This window comes from Oculina patagonica, chromosome 1 (genome assembly GCF_052425735.1).
Source record: "Oculina patagonica isolate OP01 chromosome 1, crgOcupat, whole genome shotgun sequence".
NCBI lineage: Eukaryota > Metazoa > Cnidaria > Anthozoa > Scleractinia > Oculinidae > Oculina > Oculina patagonica.
Genome location: NC_135758.1, coordinates 27611809 through 27632263, shown reverse-complemented (window position 1 = coordinate 27632263; position 20455 = coordinate 27611809). Strand labels below are relative to the sequence as shown.

Here is a 20455-nt window from a genome sequence, read left to right as displayed (position 1 = left end):
AGGAGGAGGAGGAGGAGGAGGAGGAGGAGGAGGAGGAGGAGGAGGAGGAGGAGGAGGAGGAGGAAGGAAAACAATAGACTTGTGGAGGAAGAGGAGGAGAAGGAGGAGGAGGGGGAGGAGGAGGGGAAGGAGGAGGAGGAGGAGGAGGAGGAGGGGAAGGAGGAGGAGGAGGGAGAGGAGGAAAACAATAGAATTGAGGAGGAGAGGTGAAGTGTAGCGAGGGTTGGGCCTTTCTATTACTTGCTCAAGTAGGGAAGGAGCACAAAAGGGAGCCCTCGCTCATCCCCTGTAGCTGCCACTGATAAAGCTACTGTTTTGTTTGTTTGTTATTTGTTTGTTTGTTTTTTCCTCTTTGCTTTTTTAAGGTAATTTAAAATAACCCAACTTCATAAACACCTTCAATTGCGGTTATTTATTTCACTGGTTAAATATTCTGATATCAGTGACACAGTTGAACACCCTGGCCCAAACAGCAGTTTCCAAGCATTTATCTTAATGCATTACATTTATATTGCCCTTGTAACCTTTTAATAGCAGCTTATCTATTGTTTAATCTGTTCAAGCATTCCACCCAGCAGACCATGTTTCTCTTTCATGTGCTTCTTAAAAGCCTGTATGATGGCGTTCATGTGCTGTGCAATGGGAAAGTTGCATGTTGCTGACTCTTTTTCATAGCAATCGATGTAGGCAAGGAATGTATGGAGGTCATCGGAATGAGACTCCCAGGCTCCGTTGGCGGCCTTGTAGCATTTAAAGTTGATTTCACCCGCGCATGGAACGTATTTGTCATTTTCTGCAAGGTTAATAAATTATTCGTCGATTAGCAAAAATGCGTTTTGCAATTCAAGATTGCCATTATTACTGGGCATTAAATATATTTATTTCGGCTATCCCGAGGGGACGATATAAGTCATTCCTCGAGTCACACAACTGCCATGAGGTTTTTAGAAATCCAAGTGGGTACATCAGATCATATCTAATACCCCGTCCACACTGAGCTACCCAGGTAAATTTGAAAACGGAGAAATTTGAAAACGCCGTCTAAAATGTTTTTCGTCCACATTAACCCGGGTAAATTTGAAAACGACACGCTTCATTGGTGAGCGTTTATGAAAAGCCCCGTTTTCGGTGACTGAAAACACCGTTTCAGTGTTGACGGTTGGCCTAACTGGCAAAAAAGGTGCGTTTTCAAATTTATCCGGGTCAGTGTGGACGGGGCTTAAATCCGAAATCTTAGAATTCAAGTTCCGTACGTTTCTTTTGGTGAGAATACCGGTTCGCATTTTTGTAAACACTGTCATAAGGTTAGTTTTCAGGCGCTTATTTCCATCAAAATACAATTCACGATAAAGGGAAACGGTAGCTTGTCACGAGTGAAGTTTGCACTGATCATTTCATAAACACATTCTTCGCTCTCAGATGCGTTCTCGCCACACTGTGCTTGAGGCTAGAGAAGAACTATTTCGACGCGTGATTTTGTTGAAGATTTTGTAGGCTAAAATGATTTTAGCTAGGATACATTCGACGGAAAATAAATTAGTGCTGATATCCGTATGATCTGAGATCAATGATCCAATTTTGGGTTTTCCCAAAAAAAGGCACCCTAAGCTTTCTACGCAGTGCAAAATAATGTCGCTGTGCCTTGATAGAACAAAAAACCTTAATAAAAAAACCATAACAGAACAAAAACCTAATAGAACAACCCCTTCCCCCCACGATGTACGACAGTGGTGGTATGAATTTGCTTGCACGTTCGTGGGTTAACCCAGTCTCACAGAGGTCTCTGTTATGCCTAGAATACGAGAGATCCCTCTTTTTTTCTTTTTCCGTTGAATGTGAAGCAAAATTAAACGCTTGTGAAAATATGGCCTCACGAAATCTGGGAGTTACATACACGCGTCCACATTTCAGATTTCACGCGTCCACTTTGCCACCAGCGCTTTATTGTGCATCACGCTCGGTAGGCTAAGAAAGTAGGAACAGCTCGTTTATGATACGACTATGATTTGTTGTTGCTTGGAGAAATGAAAAACTCGTCAGTTAGCAAAAGCCAATCAAAAACTCTACACAAATTGCTGTACACGGGGTTGCATCGTCAGTGGGAATTTTATAGATTTATATTTTTTAAATCTCTTAATGGAAAAGGTCATAACGTATAAAGTATATAATACAACTAAAGTTCATGGTATATGTTGTGTGATGTTTACTTGGACCTCAACTTCTTGTTGAATCCAGTCTGAAGGGTGCTCCACAAGGGTCGAATCATAGCACAAAGCCAAAAGAAATGTCCCATTCATGGTGGTCGGTTGCTTGGGCTTTTGCTCTCGCAACTTCCAAAACTGAGATTTTTTGGTCATAGACAGAAGTAGAAGGCAACGAATGTAACGAAACTTGGCAGGAAAGTATGCTGTTAAATTACCTATTTATTGATGTTTATTTTATCCCATGTGACTGCTATTGTGACGTCATATATGATGTCCAAATTTAACACCAGACAAAAAATTCAGGAAAGAAATGGTAAAAAAAAATCGATATTAGTTTTAAGCATAGAATTCTATGTTTTTTTAATTCAATGTTTTTTTGGATTTTATGCAGTATTGTATTTTCTCTGTTCCAAATGCTTTCATTGTTTTCGTATTTAACTACCCCTTACGTTTTACCATATATGGTCATGTGGCGGTAAATTTGAATTTATTTAATTACCTGTAACTTTACGCCATTTTATCCGATTGAGATGGGGTCTTCGCGGTTAATATTGTTTTTCAGTGACAAAAATGCCTGTAACGTTTTGAGCACTGCGTAATAATTTTTTAATGTTCTTACTAAAAATAGGTAACACTTACGTCATCATACTTTCAAGAAAAACCAAAATACATTGTAAAAATTTATAGAAAAATGTCCTCCAATTAATATGTTCTAATGTCTTGCTTCACTTTAAATAAAAACTTCTTTTCAAGCCAAAAATTAGTTTAAGAATCTTCCGAGAGAAAAAGCTCTAGCAACCGACCATCGTGATTGTCTCAGAAGCAGAAGCTTTTAGGAACTCTCTTTGGAAGAGAATTTTTAAAGAACAGCAGCTTTTAAATCATTTTATTTTGTAATTTAGTTGCACTTTTACTCTTTTTACCTTTTTAATATTTTCGTATTTCTCGTATTTTTAGTCGTAATATTTCATAGTTTAGCCATAGTTTTAATATTCGTATTGTTCTGTGTATTTTTATATTTTATTGTAAATAATTATTGAGGGCCACTCGTTTGTTAGTGTTTTTGATACTATTTTAGTGCTACCCTCGTTAAATAAAGACTTTACTTATTTACTTACTTACTTACTTACTTACTTACTTACTTACTTACTTACTTACTTACTTACTTACTTACTTACTTACTTACTTACTTACTTACTTACTTACTTACTTACTTACTTACTTACTTATCTTTACAATGCAGCCGGGAGCCCAAAAATGCGGCATAGCGGTGCCGCGCAACCGAGTGTGCGCAGCTATCGAATGGTTGCCAAGGGCGTTGTTAATACATTTAATTTACTGACATCTACATTTTATTAGACCGGTAAAAGTATACAGATATCACACCAACCGTTGAAAACTAAAATATAATGTTAAAAAGTACAATAGAATGTTAAATATGCTAAAAACTAAATAAGACTAACACAATAACGTTCTATTTACAATATCATTTGGAAGGTAGTTCCATTCACAGACAATGACAGCCAGATTGATCGCAGGAAAAAAGAAAACTTAAAAACATTTTCGTTCGTTTACTTTTCTCCCAAAAGTTTAAGGGATTTCAAATGCTAGCGCGCGGTTTGGGACTGGCACTAGTTAAGCGCGTGCAATATCATTTTTTTTTTTCAATTCAGTTGTCCTCCCCACCAAAAATTCACCGTTAAGCATTGCCGAACGCTTCAAAATAGCTTGCCATTAAAAACCATCTTGAGCAATTCCTTAGCAACTGCTCTAGAACAGTAGTTAAGAAGGTCCCCCTTTAAATGTCAACCGTGAGAAATTTTTCGCTTGTTATTCCACGCCGCCAAAACATTCTCAGTGACGCGAGACTCCTTGATTGACACAGTCTTGCACCGTTTCCAGGCACCGCTATGCCGTCAAAGAAAAGTACCAACTTTCTCCCCCCTGATCTTTACAAAGGGTCCAAATAGCGCTATCAAATATAAATCTCATTTTAATTAGGGTCTCAGTTAAGACAACAACTGGGTGTAAGATTTTAAATTCGAAAATTTGCGCTAAAGAGAAAGTCACCCTCTAGCTATGTCATAAAATCCATTTACGAATCTTACAGCATAGTAGTTGCGAACTTACCAATACTTGGCAAATTTTCTTTCTCCATTATACCTGAAAGAGAACAATTATGCTTAGTGCATTGTAATAATAGCGAAAGAAATATAAGGAGCACGTTAATTCTGGTGAATTATTCTCTATGTAGGCAACAACATCAGTGTTCTTTACAAATCTGAAAAGATAACCCATGGCTTGATATGAAAACAAATTCAAACCTTGCGGCTACTTATCACAGTGCACGTCATCCAACTGAATTTTAGCTAGACACAATTAGAATTATATTTTATCACCAGATTCTTTGACCAGCTTTTGCAGCTCCGAGTAATCAAGTACTTCCCCGCACATGTTTTCCTTATTGTCGAGATGGATACGCTGTAACTGATAAGCTCGGTAAAAATCCAAGATTTCAGTGCTGGAGTCCGGGGGTGAATCAAACGGCTTTACAAGGCAACGATACATGGCCTAGTGGAAAAATGTAATACAGACGTTATTTATCACGCGCAAATGAACATGTTGAAACCAATGTAGCCATGCAGGATCCCACTCAAAAATAATTCGAATAATAGTTGACAAATTCTGCGAATTTTCATGACATTTTTTGCATAAACATTGGTGTACCAAGCGTTCCTCCTAGTTTTATTTTTCGGGGCATACATGTCAAGTTTCGAGTTTTTCTGGTTTATATGTACGTTTAATTATATTTTGCTAGGTATTCCTTTGATAGGAACTTTTGAGTTTCACTTTATATTATAACCCTCATAATATTTTTGTTTCTTAAAAATCCATCGAAATCCAAAATAGCCAATTAAAGGTGGCGCTTTTTGTCAAATTTAGAAGCCATTATGTCACCGACCCATGCAACCCACTGAGCTACAATGAGCTATTGTCAGACATTAGAAAATGCTAAGAGCATTAGAGCGTCTTCATCTCTGGTCTGTTGACCTGATTTGTATTCAATTTCAGTCGCCTGCTTGATGACATTTATTTGTTAAATCCCGGTTCGCTGCAAGGGGTATTTCTTATTAGTTATAAAAATGTTTGTTCTGTTCCATACAGTTTATTGTATTTTTCGTCGGGCCAAGAAATATCATTCGTATTACCGGGACTTCGTCATAAAAGGGACCGTTATCAGGGCTCTAAAATAACACTGCACGATGGCATCAGTAATTCCTTCTTGACAGAGAACAACGTACATAATGCAACAATAATGCATCAAAAAGTGACCAGACTTTTCGATGTGCCTGAAAAGTTTGACACAAACCTTAAAACCATCACAGATTTCGGTCACCACTGATAGATGTTCTTCAGGGCGGTGAGCATGAGTAGCAAGTGAAATACATTGAACGACTTTGTCATAAGCCGCATAGTGTTTCACGTCAACCCCACTGACATAGGAGCTAATCAAGGTGGTGTAGACGATGAGCAAAATCATTAGTGGACGCATTATTAACTGGCTGAAAGGAAAAAATGCAACGTGCGTTGTGGCATAAGGTTCGTCAATGGTGGATGTAGGTAAATGGGGGATTATTTATGCGCGGGCCTGCTACTGTGATAAGTGGTTAGGAATGTTACAGAGATAAGATGGGCCGAAAGACCGGAAGGTATGATAAGCGGGGATGCATATAACCGGCATTTTATGAAGCTATCTGTCTAAATCCGAGTCCAAGACTCGTATAGCTTCATAGCTAATCGCCACGATTCCTGCATGATACATACAGCTTCAAAACATGCTCTCTGAGACCGAGAATAATTAACCGTTACAGTCAATTTGATATCTTCTTTCAATTTCTCTTTCGCTACATCGAAATACAGATTGGCTCAGTTTAATTGTTAGCCTGCACTGCAGATAAAACGATGAAAAGCTTTTAAATGTAGTATCGAAAGTAGTACTCTGATATCGCAGTAGTTCTGCTGAGATTCTCTGCATAAGAAAAGGGAAAAGTTTTTAAATCCAGTATCCTTTATCGAAAAGATTGGCTCGGAATTGGTTTAAGATAAGGAGCAAGCTTTTTATCCCATATCACAATGATTCCGATCAGTTTGGATGTCATATGAGGGAAAAGCCATTAAGGAGGCTCGGTGTCGCTTTTCTAGCCTTCGGGTGGTGGTTTTGTTTAGAAACCAGTAAAAATTAAATAATAGTCATATGTGATCATTTCGGTATGAATGGCAAAAAACGAATTCAGATTTTCAAAACCACAACCATGGCCTAAGACTAAAAAATACACCGAGCCTCCTTAATCATTTCAAAGTAGATACAAGTACATAAGTTAAAACTCTGAGTATTCATGTTCATAAATTGCAGATTCCTTGACGCGCTAAAATAGTTACTTTCAAGGTCAAATGAACAGAAATTTCGATTTTTTTTTTATTTTTTGCCCATGTGTTAATTAAGAGCCAAATAAACATATCCCGAAGTTTTAAAGTAATTGGGCATTGCATTGCAGAGATATTGCAAGTTGAAAAATGCTTTTTTTCGTTATCGTAGAGCGCTCGGAAAAATTGTCGGAAAATTGTCGGAAATAAAAACTTGTGACGTCATAATTGGTGTTTTTGAAGACGACCGCAGACTGATTCCGCAGACCGCACCTAAGAATTTAAATAAATGTGTTTAGTGACATTTCAAGTAGTTATTTCGTTCTCTTCGGCCGTTTTTCAGTTGATTGTTGTTTATTGACGCGCTTTTTTTAAAAAATAAAATAGCTAAAGATCAACAATAGCTTTGAGTTTTGTTTGCTGTCGTTTTGCATATCATGTGAGTCGTGGTAGAATGCACGCTGTTATGAAAACAAATCAGGAATCGCTACTGTTCTTCCTCATTAGCATTTAACGTTAATGAATCTTGGAACAATTGAAAGCCGTTCTCAGCAGAACAATAAAATTCTGCATACTTTGACAACGTCAGCCACGACGGATAATTTTGGTTTGTTTTTTTTTTATTTGGGGTTGAACGCTTTCTTTGAGTTTTCAGCGGGAGCTATTTCTTAAAGCGATAAATAAGCAGAATACGTCCGGAAAGTTGCGAGATGCTCAAGTAAAATATAAATTCAATTTCCATTAGAAGTTGTCGTTGACGTTACCGTCGTCGTTGACAACCAGTGCAGTCTTCGAAATCGGTCTGCGGTCGTCTTCAAAAACACCAATTATGACGTCACAAACTCGTTCCATTCCTTCCATTTCAGTGCGCAGTCATTCAAAAACGTTTTCATGAAGCCTTCGGAAATCTTCTACTTTTTTGCTGTAATTCGCCCTTTAAGGCTTGGAAAGCAAAAATTTCTTTTAATTTCACTCAATAATGGATAATTTTAGTGTTTGGTTGGTTAAAATGGAATTTTGAAATTTCTGTTCATTTGACCTTTCACTAGTTTGTTGACCCATTTAATTTCAAAGCATATGTCCTTGAGAATCGACATTTCTGTCGAATCCAAACGTGTCATATAAGGAAACATCAAATTATCTAAAATGGGTTATTTGCTTAAGAAGCTAAAAAGCTCCACTTTAATGAATAAGAAAGTTATTGATTATGTAACACAAGTGTCGTTGTTTTTAATGAATTTTTTTCTGACAGGCTCAAAAATTTACATTGCCAGGGTATAAAATCGTACTCAAATTATGAGTTTGGGAGACGTTATGGTAAAATAGTTAGCACGTATTTTTATAGAGTTCAATTCGAGCCCTCGTCAGGGTCATTGTGATTTGTTGTGTTGTGTTAGGCAAGACTCTTCACTCTCACAGTGCTTCTCTCCAACCAAGAGTATAAAGGCGTACTTAGCGGCGATCTGTTAGGCAAACCTGACTAAATGCTGAGGAGTAACTTGCGATGGACAAGCTTCGAAAAATTCCTATCTAAAAGGAAAAGCAATATTCCTAGTCGGTTTATTCTACGGAAACCGGTTGAGCTCCGACAATTTTAGAAGTGCGTGCTGGCCCGAGTGCGGCTTTAACTTAAGCTTAGTAAATAGTGTCTTTGGATGTCTGTATGCTTCGATCTCGAATTTTGGTTTTATGGACATGAATATCTTTAAATAACCTTTTATACAATGACGTCAGCGTCATTTACTGACTTACCGCTAGACTTGGTCTTAAGGGTTGCTCGCTTGCTGTTTGTTAGATCCTAGGGTTTAATGGATGTAAAATGTGAATCAATTAAAGATTCCAAAATTATATTTCGGAGAAATGACTATTCAAAAGAGGCAAATTTGCATTCTTTTCAACACATAACAACCAAACTGTTGATAAGTGAGGGCTTTGATCAGTTATGCTTTACCTGTTGACAATTGCATCGTAGTCATACTGTTAATTTCCTTCGCATTTTTCGTTTTCAGCTTTGCAATTATTATCGAAATTAGCCATTTTTCAACCTCTAAACGGCGGAGAACTGTGTATTCTTGTCACTTTAATTGATCTGCGTGAAGTTAATGTATTGGTGATCATATGCCTAATTTATCATTTTGGCGTCTCGATTCTTCGGCATATGAAGGCAGTTGACATAAATTATTACTAACAATTTAAGCCAAATGCCCAGGAACAAGTTACTTTTAAGTAACTTGTTTCTGGGCATTTGGCTTAAATTGTTAGTAATAATTTGCAGTGTTAAGCCGTGTTTTGTAATGAATACTTTTTGTAAAATTTCTCAAACCATTTGTTGGTTTGAAAATGTAATTTAGAAAAATTGAAGTTATATGCGGTCTATTCTTCAAAGCATTGGCAAAACTAATAATACTAGTTTGCCACTTGGAGGAGTCAAGAATGGTCCCTCAAAATGTCGCAGTGCTCGCAATGCTCGCAAAATTTTAGCGGGTGCTCGTTTGCTCGTGCTCGCACAATTTTACAAGTGCTCGCATGCTCGGTTTTTAGTGGAGGTAGGTTTTTGAAAAGTGCTCGTTGCTCGCAAGGCTAATTTTTGTCAATGCTCGTGCTCGCAAAGAAAAACGCTGTGCTCGCATGCTCGCAAATGCTCGCAAAGACCATTTGATACCCCTACTTGGCTTAGAAATTCTACCGTTGGAGTTAGGTTTCCCGGGAGCATTGCCATGGCCTTTCTGCTCACCTATTCAAGTTTTATTGTACATGCGACGAGGTTGAAGACGGCCCAATTTTTAGTTCGTTAACATATTTAGAAGGGGAACTATGAAGACAGAAGCTTGCTAAGAAAAGGAGCTCAAAGTACCACTAAGTGTGAGTATTCGCCCTTCCTCCTGAAACAAATAAAATGCGAAATATTAAATCTGGTTTTAATTACAACTCTTTTAACTTTCGAGACATGTTTTACGTTACAAATGCATCATAATAGCAGCTGAGGGAAGTGGAAAATTAGCTTTAATTAGCGGATTGTGGTTCTAACCCGAAGAGAGTTTGGTGCTTTTGTAGAGAACTGGAACTAGTTATATATAGAACGATAGGGAACTGGCACTAGGCGAAGAAGGTTGTTAATCTAAGATGGCGTGAAACGCTTCGAGTGCGTATTAAAGTTAGATGTTCCTGTTTGTCGCTTATTGGGCGTGTGGACTAACAAAATTGGCGACCCTGCCAGGACCTAAAACTCAAGGACAATGAAGGACTGTAGGAACCACTTGTGGCGAACGATTTTGGTATGTTTTTGAGCTTATCTGTGTTTTTCTTCGCGACCACGTGCTTTGTAAGTTGCCCGCCATATTTGTCAACCCGTGTGGAGAAGAACGAAGGACACACTATGGCCGAAGACCTTCAACTTGAAATACAGTCTAACATTTATGCCGCGGATTGGAGTTCACTCGAGCGAATTGCGGAGTTCTTTAAAGTCGAAATTGAAGGGAAGAGCAAACTATTCGTGGCGAAATTTATCGTTCAGCAACTCGAGGAAGGAATTGGCAAGTTGAAAGAAGCCGAAGTTGTGCCATACCTTGAAGATGTGAAAAGTTGTTGACAGAAAAACCTTCTGGCATCAAGGACGAAGGTAAGAGTGGCAAGTTTGTTTCAAGTGTTTCCAAACCTCCCAGTGTAGCAAAGGAAGACTCAGTTCAAAAACTGTTGGCGACCAGCGCTTTACGTAGACAGTTTAAGATCAGTGGTCAAATTGGGGAGCCGGAACAAAAAGATAAGATTAGCTTCTCTTCACTTGCACGTCAGATTCAGACAGGGTTGGCCCAGGGTTATGCCGAAGATGAAATTGTTGATGGTGTGATTCGTTCAATCACACCTGGGATGGTGCTTAGGAGTTATCTGGAAACTTACAAAGACTTAACATTGGAACGTTTAAAGAAGATTCTTCGTAGCCACTATGGTGCGAAAAACACATCAGAACTCTATCAAACCCTAGCATCATTATGTCAGAGCTCAAAAGAATCACCTCAAGTGTTTTTGATGAATGCCCTAGATCTGAGGCAGCAGATTCTGTTTGCATGTAGTGAAGGAGATGATGACACATCCCTACAGTATGATTCTGGGCACATACAGTGTCTGTTTCTTCGAACAGTAGAAACTGGTTTACAGGATGAAAGTATTCGTGCTAAGATTCGCCCATTCCTAAAGGACCCCAATGTGTCAGATGAAGTGTTAATGCAACAGATGAGTATGGCAACCTCAGCAGAAAAGGAGAGGGACAAGAAGCTAAGGAACAATAGCAAGACCAAACCACCAGCATTATCAGTGTCTACAGTATCTGATGACTCATCTAAAGGGAAGAAAGAAAACAAGAAAAGCACCCCTCAGAATGATCTTCTAGCAGCTATCACTGCAATCAAGTCAGAAGTTGAGGCATTGAAAAGTGAGGTCAGAAAGAAGAGCACCGACCAAAGTGTACCCCCTGGGAAGTGGCCGGAGAGAAGAAGACCACCTTTGTGTTCAAGCTGCCTTGAAAACAAGAAAGAGTATTGCAATCACTGTCTTAAGTGTGGGAGCCACTCTCATTTTGCAACAGGATGCAGGGAGCAGTTAAACAGGAATCGACTGCTTCTGCGAGACGGGAAACAGTCGTAAATCCACCAAAGTCTCACCAATGTAACAACTGCTGTAAAACCGGAGTCAAGCAAGGACAGCTTAAAAGATGTAGTCAGTGTCGAAGTGTATGGTATTGTTCCACAGAATGTCAGAAAGGACACTGGTCTGATCACAAGGTGTTGTGCCAAGCAATAAGTCATCTCTCTGAGGCAAGTACACGTAAGTCTAAAGATTTTGTAGACCCAGCCTGTGTTAGCCATTTAACTCCAAGTGAACATGCTAAAGTTATTGGCCTTGTTGGTAAGAAGTGTATGGTAAAGTGCTTGCTCAATGACTGTGAATGTGACTTGTTATGGGACACTGGTGCCCAGGTATCCATAATATCAGTCGAATTACTTCAGCAACACCTAGGACAAGTAGCTATTAGACAGTTGTCAGAGCTCCTGGATACAAATCTAAATTTAACAGCAGTAAATGGGACCAAGGTACCTTACATTGGGTGGGTGGAAGTCAGAGTGAAGTTAACCTCTCTCAGCAGTGATAGTAGTCAAGAAGAACTGTTAGTGCCTTTCCTTGTAACATCAGAAAAGTTAGACTGTCCTATTCTGGGATATAATGTCATTGAAGAGCTGGTAAGCCAGGACCAGAATCCAAAGCCAATTATTTACAACAGTTTCCCTGGAAAAGATAAGACAAAATTAGATGCCTTGGTACACTTTATTCAGAGTTCAAGTTCAGATGCCATTTGTAAAGTGAGAACTGGAAGAAAAGATGTGGTCATACCTAAGGATAGCACAGTCGCTGTCAGTTGTCGTGCAAATACAGGACCTGTGTACAAGCAAACACCAGTGTTGTTCGAGCCAGACAGACTAGCACAGTTGTTGCCAGAGGGCTTAGAAGTTAATGAGACTTTGTTAAACATCAAACCAGGAAAAACTTCCCGTGTACGAGTTGCTGTATACAATGGGACAGATCATGACATCACACTAAAGAGCCGCACCTCATTAGGAGTTCTTCAGGCAGTGAAATCAGTGACTGCGGCAGACGTGAGGCTGAGTGAATGCAGTATCCAGACCGACCAACAACATCAAAGGGAGCACAAGCCTCAAGGGCCAACAAGACCAACTCCTTCTGGGCAGCAAGATGGAGAAAGCAAAAACCATCTCCCAGCAGTTGACCTTAGTGGCTTAAACCATGATCAGCAGATTGTAGCTGAGACAATGCTGAGGGAAGAGCATGAGTCATTCTCATCTAGTGAAGAAGATATTGGTTGCATCCCTGATCTGGAAATGGAGATTAACCTGAAGGATAGCCAGCCAGTGCAAAAGAAGTACACGTCGATCCCTCGACCATTGTACCCAGAGGTGAAACAGTACATCGAAGACCTTCTGAACCAGAATTTTATCACTGAATCTAAGTCTCCATATTCCTCTCCAGTTGTCTGTGTCCGAAAGAAAGATGGGTCTCTGAGACTATGCATCGACTACAGAGAACTTAACCGCAGGACTATTGCTGACAGACATCCCATCCCTAGAGTCCAAGAAACCCTGGATAGTCTTGGTGGTAATAGTTGGTTCAGTGTTCTCGATCAGGGTAAAGCATATCATCAGGGGTTTGTAAGCAAGGAGAGCAGAGCAGCCACAGCATTCATTACACCATGGGGACTGTATGAGTGGATAAGAATCCCATTTGGATTGATGAATGCGCCTGCAAATTTCCAGCGGTGTATGGAACGGTGTTTGGGTGAACTGAGGGACAAAGTGGCTATTCCATACCTTGATGACATCATAGTATTTAGCAGGACCTTTGAGGATCATGTTGAGCATCTGAGGACAGTGTTAAGAAAGTTACGTGAACATGGAGTGAAGTTGAAGCCGCGTAAATGTAGTTTGTTTAAAGGTGAGGTCCAGTTTCTAGGAAGAGTTGTGTCAGGTGATGGTTACCGGATGGACTCAGGGTGTGTTAAGGCTATTGAGAAGTTAAAGGAAGTGTCACCTAGAACTGTTGGTGAAGTCAGACAGCTTGCTGGAATATTAAGTTACTACCGCAGGTACATTAAGAACTTTGCCAAAATTGCGAAACCAATTTATGATCTCCTAACTAGCACTGGGAAGGATGGTCAACCACCCTCAAAGACACCGATCTGTTGGGGTAGGGAACAGCAACTCGCCCTTCAAGAGTTAGTGAGACACCTCAGTCATCCACCTGTTATGGCTTACCCAGATTTCTCAAAACCATTCACTCTACACACTGATGCAAGTAAAGATGGTCTTGGGGCAGTGTTGTACCAAAACCAGGATGGGGTCATGAGAGTAATTGCTTATGCTTCACGAGCACTGTCACCAGCCGAAAAGAAGTACCACCTTCATGCAGGCAAGCTTGAGTTTCTGGCTCTAAAATGGGCAGTGACTGACCATTTCCGTGATTACCTTTATTACTCTCCAAAGTTTACTGTTTTCACGGATAACAACCCGTTGACATACATTCTAACTTCAGCGAAGCTCAATGCCACAGGTTTGCGGTGGGTTAATGAATTAGCCGATTTCCACTTTGAAATCAAGTATCGACCAGGAAAAGCCAATGCGGATGCTGACACCCTGTCCCGAATGCCAATCAGCTTTGAGGAGTATATGGAAAGTTGTTCAGAAGTAGCTAGTCAAGATGTTCTGGATGCTGTCACTTCCTCAATCCATGTAACTAACACTGTTCAGACCGCTTGGTTGTCATCACTAACAGCAGTGCCTGATATCTTAAAGGAAGAATGTGTTAACGTTCCAACTCTGCCACATAGTGAACTTATCGCAGCTCAACAAGAAGATCCGACAATTGGTCGTGTCTTACATTTTATGCAAGTCGGAAGCCGTCCAACCTACCAGGAGAAACAGAAAGAGTCAGCTAGTGTACGACAGCTCTTACATGAATGGAACAAACTGTTTATTTCTGAAGATGGAATTCTTTGCCACAAATGTGGATCTAGAGATCGAATGGTCTTACCCAAGAAATACCACAAAAAGGTGTATGAAGAACTACACGAAAACATGGGGCACCTGGGTGCAGACAGAGTAGTGGAACTAGCTAGAGAACGTTTCTATTGGCCGTTCATGAGGGCAGACATTACCCATTATGTCACGAAAGTGTGCCATTGCCTTAAGCAACGAAAACCTGCGACTCACGTTAATGCACCACTTCAACCTATTGTTTCTACAGCACCTTTCCAACTTGTTTCCATGGACTTTGTTCATCTCGAACCAAGCTCGGGCGGATACCAGTATATATTGGTGATCATGGATCACTACACCAGATTTGCTCAAGCGTATGCTACACGTGACAAGTCTGCAAAGACTGCTGCTGATAAATTGTATAATGACTTCATCATGAGATTTGGATTCCCAGAAACCATCCATCATGACCAGGGTGGAGAATTCGAAAACAAGCTCTTCTACAACCTTGAGAAACTGAGTGGGATTAAACATTCACGGACAACACCCTATCACCCGCAGGGAAATGGGCAGGTCGAAAGGTTCAACCGGACGCTTTTATCCATGCTGAGAGCCTTACCGGAGAAACAAAAATCCCGCTGGCGTGACCATCTCAATAAAGTAGTTCATGCATACAACTGTACGCGTCATGACTCTACTGGATTTTCACCTTTCTATCTATTGTTTGGTAGAAACCCGAGACTACCTATTGACTTAATGTTTGGCTTGAAACCTCCAGAGGGATTTTCTACATATCCTGAATATGTCAGAAATTGGCGAAGAGCAATGAAGGAAGCTTACGATTTAGCCTCTGCCCATGCAAAGAAAAGTGCAGACATGGGGAAACAACAGTATGACAAGAAAGTCAGACACACTGCGCTGTGTGAAGGAGATCGTGTTCTTGTACGAAACATGAGTGAGCGTGGTGGCCCGGGAAAACTTCGACCTTACTGGGAGCAAGAAATCTATGTTGTAACTCAGAAGAGGAAGGATATGCCAGTTTATGAAGTAAAGCCAGAGAGTGGAAACGGAAGGTCAAAAGTTCTCCATCGCAACATGCTATTACCGTGTTCTTACTTGCCGGTTGAGACCCCACTTAAGTCATCAAAGAGTCGCCGTACAGTGTCTAGGAGGTCCAACAGACAGCAGGCTTCACAAGAAGAGACAACCGGAACTACTGATGAGGACATTAGCCTCACACCTGATAAGCTTCAACAACTTTACGAGTCTACGAGACCAGAGTCATATGTAGTTGAAGAGGACATTGACCCTTGTATAGTTGATTGCCCAGACTCAGAGGGAGAAGAAGAAGATGACCCGGAGCAACCAGTTGGTACAGTAGATGATGAAGCTGCAGATAGCTTACCTATAAGACAGTCACATCGTATGAGCAGACCACCTGTTAGGATGACCTATGATGTAATGGGACAACCGTCCTTCCAAACAAGTTCTACAGCAGGAATTCAAGGCGTCACAGTATCGTACCCACAGCAGTTGTGGCAACCTGTCACAGTATCATGGATGTTACAACCTGTTCTGCAGCCCTATAGCTATTTTGCACCTTTTCCAGTATCATCACAGCCGATGTATCCTGTGCCTATGTGGTGTTACTAGCAGGCCCTTAGACATTAACTTGAGAAGAACGGAACTGATTTGCATTGAAGCTACGTTCATCCTAGATAAGACTGTTAAATGTTTCCTTTTGGTATTGTATAATTTCGTACAACGTTTTGCTTGTGTATAGAGGTTCAAACTCGTTTCATTAAGAGAATTATTTTTCTCTATCTCGGAATATTCTTTGTACAAGGAAGTCAAGTCGTGTTATAGAAAAAGGCATAAGTATTGCAAAGATAGAACAGTGACATCTTGAGTGCAACATAAGCTGGCCTGATCAACCAGAGTACTTTTGTTAACCCCAGGATGAGATACAAGTGTACAAAGAACTGTTATATGAGATAACCAAGAAAAGACTATTGTCTATTTGTTCATGTTGAGGACAACATCTTTTTTCAGAGAGGGAGAAATGTAGAGAACTGGAACTAGTTATATATAGAACGATAGGGAACTGGCACTAGGCGAAGAAGGTTGTTAATCTAAGATGGCGTGAAACGCTTCGAGTGCGTATTAAAGTTAGATGTTCCTGTTTGTCGCTTATTGGGCGTGTGGACTAACACTTTATTGTCCTAACAAAAAAGGGCTTTATTATCAGTTAGCGGTACGATAAAATACCGTAAGCCCAGATGACCTGGTGATAATAACACGGCCAACAAAAATATCTGAATTTATGCTATCATTTCTCTAGTTAATAATTCTTGTTTTGTAAGAAGTTTAAAAACAAACCAATAAAATCAATAGCTTTTAATGTAGTTATTTATTTCTTGTCATTAATTACTCTGATACATTATTATGAGAATCAGGGTTTCAAGCAAGCACTGCAAGTGACAAAACTTGATGTAAAATCATGTCAGAATACTTATGAGATGTAAAAATAAACAAATCTTACTATTCTGTTTCAAAAAACTGGAAAATAAAGAAAACAGACCTGCCTGTAATTATGACGTTGCCATGGCAACGTCATATATCATGGTCACATCTTTGACATGTCAAAATTTCTGCAAGGGATGAATGAAAAGCTTCTGAAAGTTTTAGCATTGTAGAGTAAATCTTCTTTTTACAATTTCGAAAACAAATTATACGGCACGGCAGTCGGCACGAAAGGTTTGATTCTTTTGATCAGTTCATCAATTTAGGCAGAAGACCATGGTTTGCATGCAGATGATTTCTGAAAAGTTGCACGAGGGCGTTCATTTGCTGTGCAATGGGAAATAAACATTTTGGTGTTTTCTTTGAATGACATTTGATGAACTTAAGGAACACGTTGAGGTAGTTGGAATGAGTCTTCCAGGCTTTAATGGAGGCGTTGAAGCAGTAGACGTTGATTTACCCGTGCACGGATAGTAGGTGTCGTTTTCTGCAAAAAAAAAAAGAAAAATAAACATTTTGGTGTTTTCTTTTAATGACATTTGATGAACTTAAGGAACACGTTGAGGTAGTTGGAATGAGTCTTCCAGGCTTTAATGGAGGCGTTGAAGCATTAGACGTTGATTTACCCGTGCACGGATAGTAGGTGTCGTTTTCTGCAAGATAAGTTCATCAATATGATAATTAAGCTTTACTAATGTGAATCAGTGCATCTAACGGCTTCTGTGGCATTATTTTAAATAAATTAAATCTCTCTTCGTGCCCAATATAGGGGTTGAACGCAGGCGTGATAGGTTCAACCCCTATATAGGGAGTGGAAGGCAGAGTTCAGCACTGGACTTTAATATTCTCCGCGAGAAGGGAGAATCTGTGGTTTGATTTAACCCTCGGGCGTACAAGGGGGGGGGGGGGGGGGGTGCATGCCACCCCCATAAGGTTTTTTCGAAATTTTGAAAAGAGGATGAAATCCAAGTTGGCGGCTGTAACTACGTCACGTGACGTCATATGACGTCACAGCCAGCAAAAACTACGTCATCTTGTAGAGTAATAATTTCGCTGTGCCTTAATAGGAGGAAAACCCTGGTGATGAGTTCCATCCAAAGCCACCCCGCCCCCCTTAGCCTTGTACGATGGTGGGGGTTTGAGTTTGCTTGTACGTCCGATGGTTAATATAAAATATTTAAACTGATCACGCAGCTTTAGAGAGGCCCGTATATAGTAGTACTTCTCGTTGCTGGCTTTTACTGTCACGCCGCGAACAATCAACATTGCAGGCACCGAATTAAGACCAAGAAGAACTGCAAGCAGTTTATAATCGTGCGGGTAATGTTTGACCACCTGACCTCTTTCAGTGCTTTGGCTTAAAGGCACGGCACCGCACAGTAAAATCTTTAGAAAAGCAGTCACTTGAGAAACACACAAGTCGTGTTTGCGTTAGTCACGGAGTGAACGTGACATGAATTTCCTTTATCACGTCATAGCCACATGCCTAGCCTAGTCGGAAAAATGCCTGCTTACGCATGCAAATATTTATTTTGTTCCGAATGTTTAATAAAATAAACCCAAACCAGTTCATTTAAAAGAAAGCCAAATCACGCCAAAATAAAGAGTAGACTGAGGCCATCCCATTGTGTTTCTCCGTTTTGCGTCTTCCGACAAGCTTTTGGTAATTCCCCTGGCGCGATGACGTGTATCCCGTGCTTTGACACATTCTTGCTGAGCTTGCAACTTACGTTTCGATAACGTTTCGATTCTCAAAATACCGCAAACTCAAAACAAAAATTGGGCTATCCAGAAAATAAGTCGTCGTTTTGCAATATTTAACACATTCCGGGTAAATTGTACGACTTGTACTCGCTCCGAGCCAAACGCTTGAGTAACACAACGATAAATATTTCACACAAACAGAGCGCAGAGTATTCAAACAGAAAATAGGTGAATGATTATTTATAGCTACAAGCGAGAGATCGCGTGACAGGGGTCTGACGTAGTGGTAGTTTTAAATAGCTTGGACATGTCCAAGCGGTCTTGGTTTTCGCTATGTGATTATATTCAGCCTTCTCTTCTTGTAAAATATGGTATGAATCAAAATTATACATTTCAGAGAGCAGAGTGTTCGTGTTAAACGCGAGTGATCGGCTGATCGCTATTAAATATTAAATCTTGCGTGACCGTGACAGAAGAGCCGGCTGGGCCGCGTGGGTCTGGATCGATTTACCGACAAAAAACAAGAGCTCTTAGAGCTTACAACTGCGCTGGTCTCGTGAGCACTTTAGGGGAGCCATGTGGGGGAAACAAAAAATGCACCCCCTCCCCTTATCCCCTTTACCTGCGTCGAACAATGTTGCGACTGACAAACAAGATGGTAAGAAAACACCTTGCGTGACATTTCATGGTTGACTAGTTCCATCCGAAATTAAACATTTTTCTTATATGCTAATGGTGGCCAAATTTAATTCCCACGATCCTGATCAGTGCCATCCAAAAAAATCTTTTAAATCAGCATCCAGTGTTGTCTTGAATTACCGTTTCAAGATTGAATAACCAGCTCCGAAAATGGAATATTGGAGCAAATAATTAAATCAAATTTGAGAAGAACACTACAACTGTGTTTTGCTGAATGGGAATTCCCCAGGGAATTAATCTATCAATGACGTAACCCTTTCAAGTCAGGGCATGTTTGTCCATCAGATTTCAGAAATCCTATAGATGACACAGCTCCAAAAATAAATAACGCTAAAAAAGTCGAACATTTCACACTTAACATGCTAAGTTTAGACCAGAGGATTTGTTTAGTTTCCGTTTGTAGCAGGTTTAAACCTTTCAGAGCATTGCGTGATTTTTGCCGATCAGTGCCTTGTGAAAGTAAAAATTTGCTAACGCCAGCACATTCCAGGACACAAACGTAATGTAAATAAATGTAAATTCTTGCCCGCTGAAGCGTATTTTTTTAAAGCGAGAAATTTTAGTATTCTCTTCGATTCAAACGCTTCAAAATACTTCACACTGAATTTTATAAGTAAAGATTAATGGCTTCGCAAAGATTTGAAAGGTAGCTGATAATAGCTTTGAAAAATTACGTGACTCTAGGTCTAGCCGATCGAAAGTGAAACTTGTCATGTCAGCACATTCTTTTACAGCAACGTAATGGTATTTATTCACAGATTCTGGCCCGCTGAATATATTTTTCTTTCGACGCATGAAAATTTAGAATTTCTTTTGAATAAAACGCTTCAAAATCGGGCATCTCACGCTAAACATGCTTATTAAGACCAAAGCATTTGAAAATTTCCCATTAGTAAGTGTTTTCTAGCTTTTAAACCTTGCGTGACCCCAGCCTGGCCGAGCGGGGGCATCAGTCTGGTCACTGAGAAAAAAAAAAAAAAAAAAAAAAAAGGACGTGCAGAGCAAGAACTGCGCAGCGCAGTTAAAAATAAAATTCCGTGCAGATTATGAATCGGGCCCAGGCCCCGCCCGATTAATAAAAGATCTAGAACTCAATAAGGTTAGTGAACCGTCACATAAGGTTAGTAGACATTCTCCTTGTCCGAGTCTTAGGTCCATGCAGCATTCCGTACCAGAGTTATCCGTGAGTGATAAGTACCAAAATGTAATAGAAAAAATGGATATCAACCCGTGATCATTCTGCAAGCGTGGTCCATTTTGAAAGCACGAGGGAGCAAAAACACTGCTTATCACAGCCTATTGCAATTTTAACGCTTACTTTTTAAATGGCGCTCCTTTTCGTTCTTTCTACATTTTTAA

At 40.1% G+C, this 20455-nt stretch overlaps 1 protein-coding gene across 1 annotated transcript; it reads right to left on the bottom strand.

Moving 5' to 3' along the window:
• Window positions 1-451: 451 nt before the first annotated feature.
• LOC144643723 (uncharacterized) lies at window positions 452-8476 on the bottom strand. Its single transcript, XM_078503067.1, has 5 exons — window positions 8382-8476; window positions 5575-5767; window positions 4604-4775; window positions 4335-4367; window positions 452-793 (listed from the first exon to the last, which is right to left on the bottom strand). Exons 2-5 carry the CDS (start codon window positions 5755-5757, stop codon window positions 543-545), a joined length of 639 nt encoding a protein of 212 aa, XP_078359193.1. The 5' UTR covers window positions 5758-5767; window positions 8382-8476; the 3' UTR covers window positions 452-542.
• Window positions 8477-20455: the final 11979 nt, after the last annotated feature.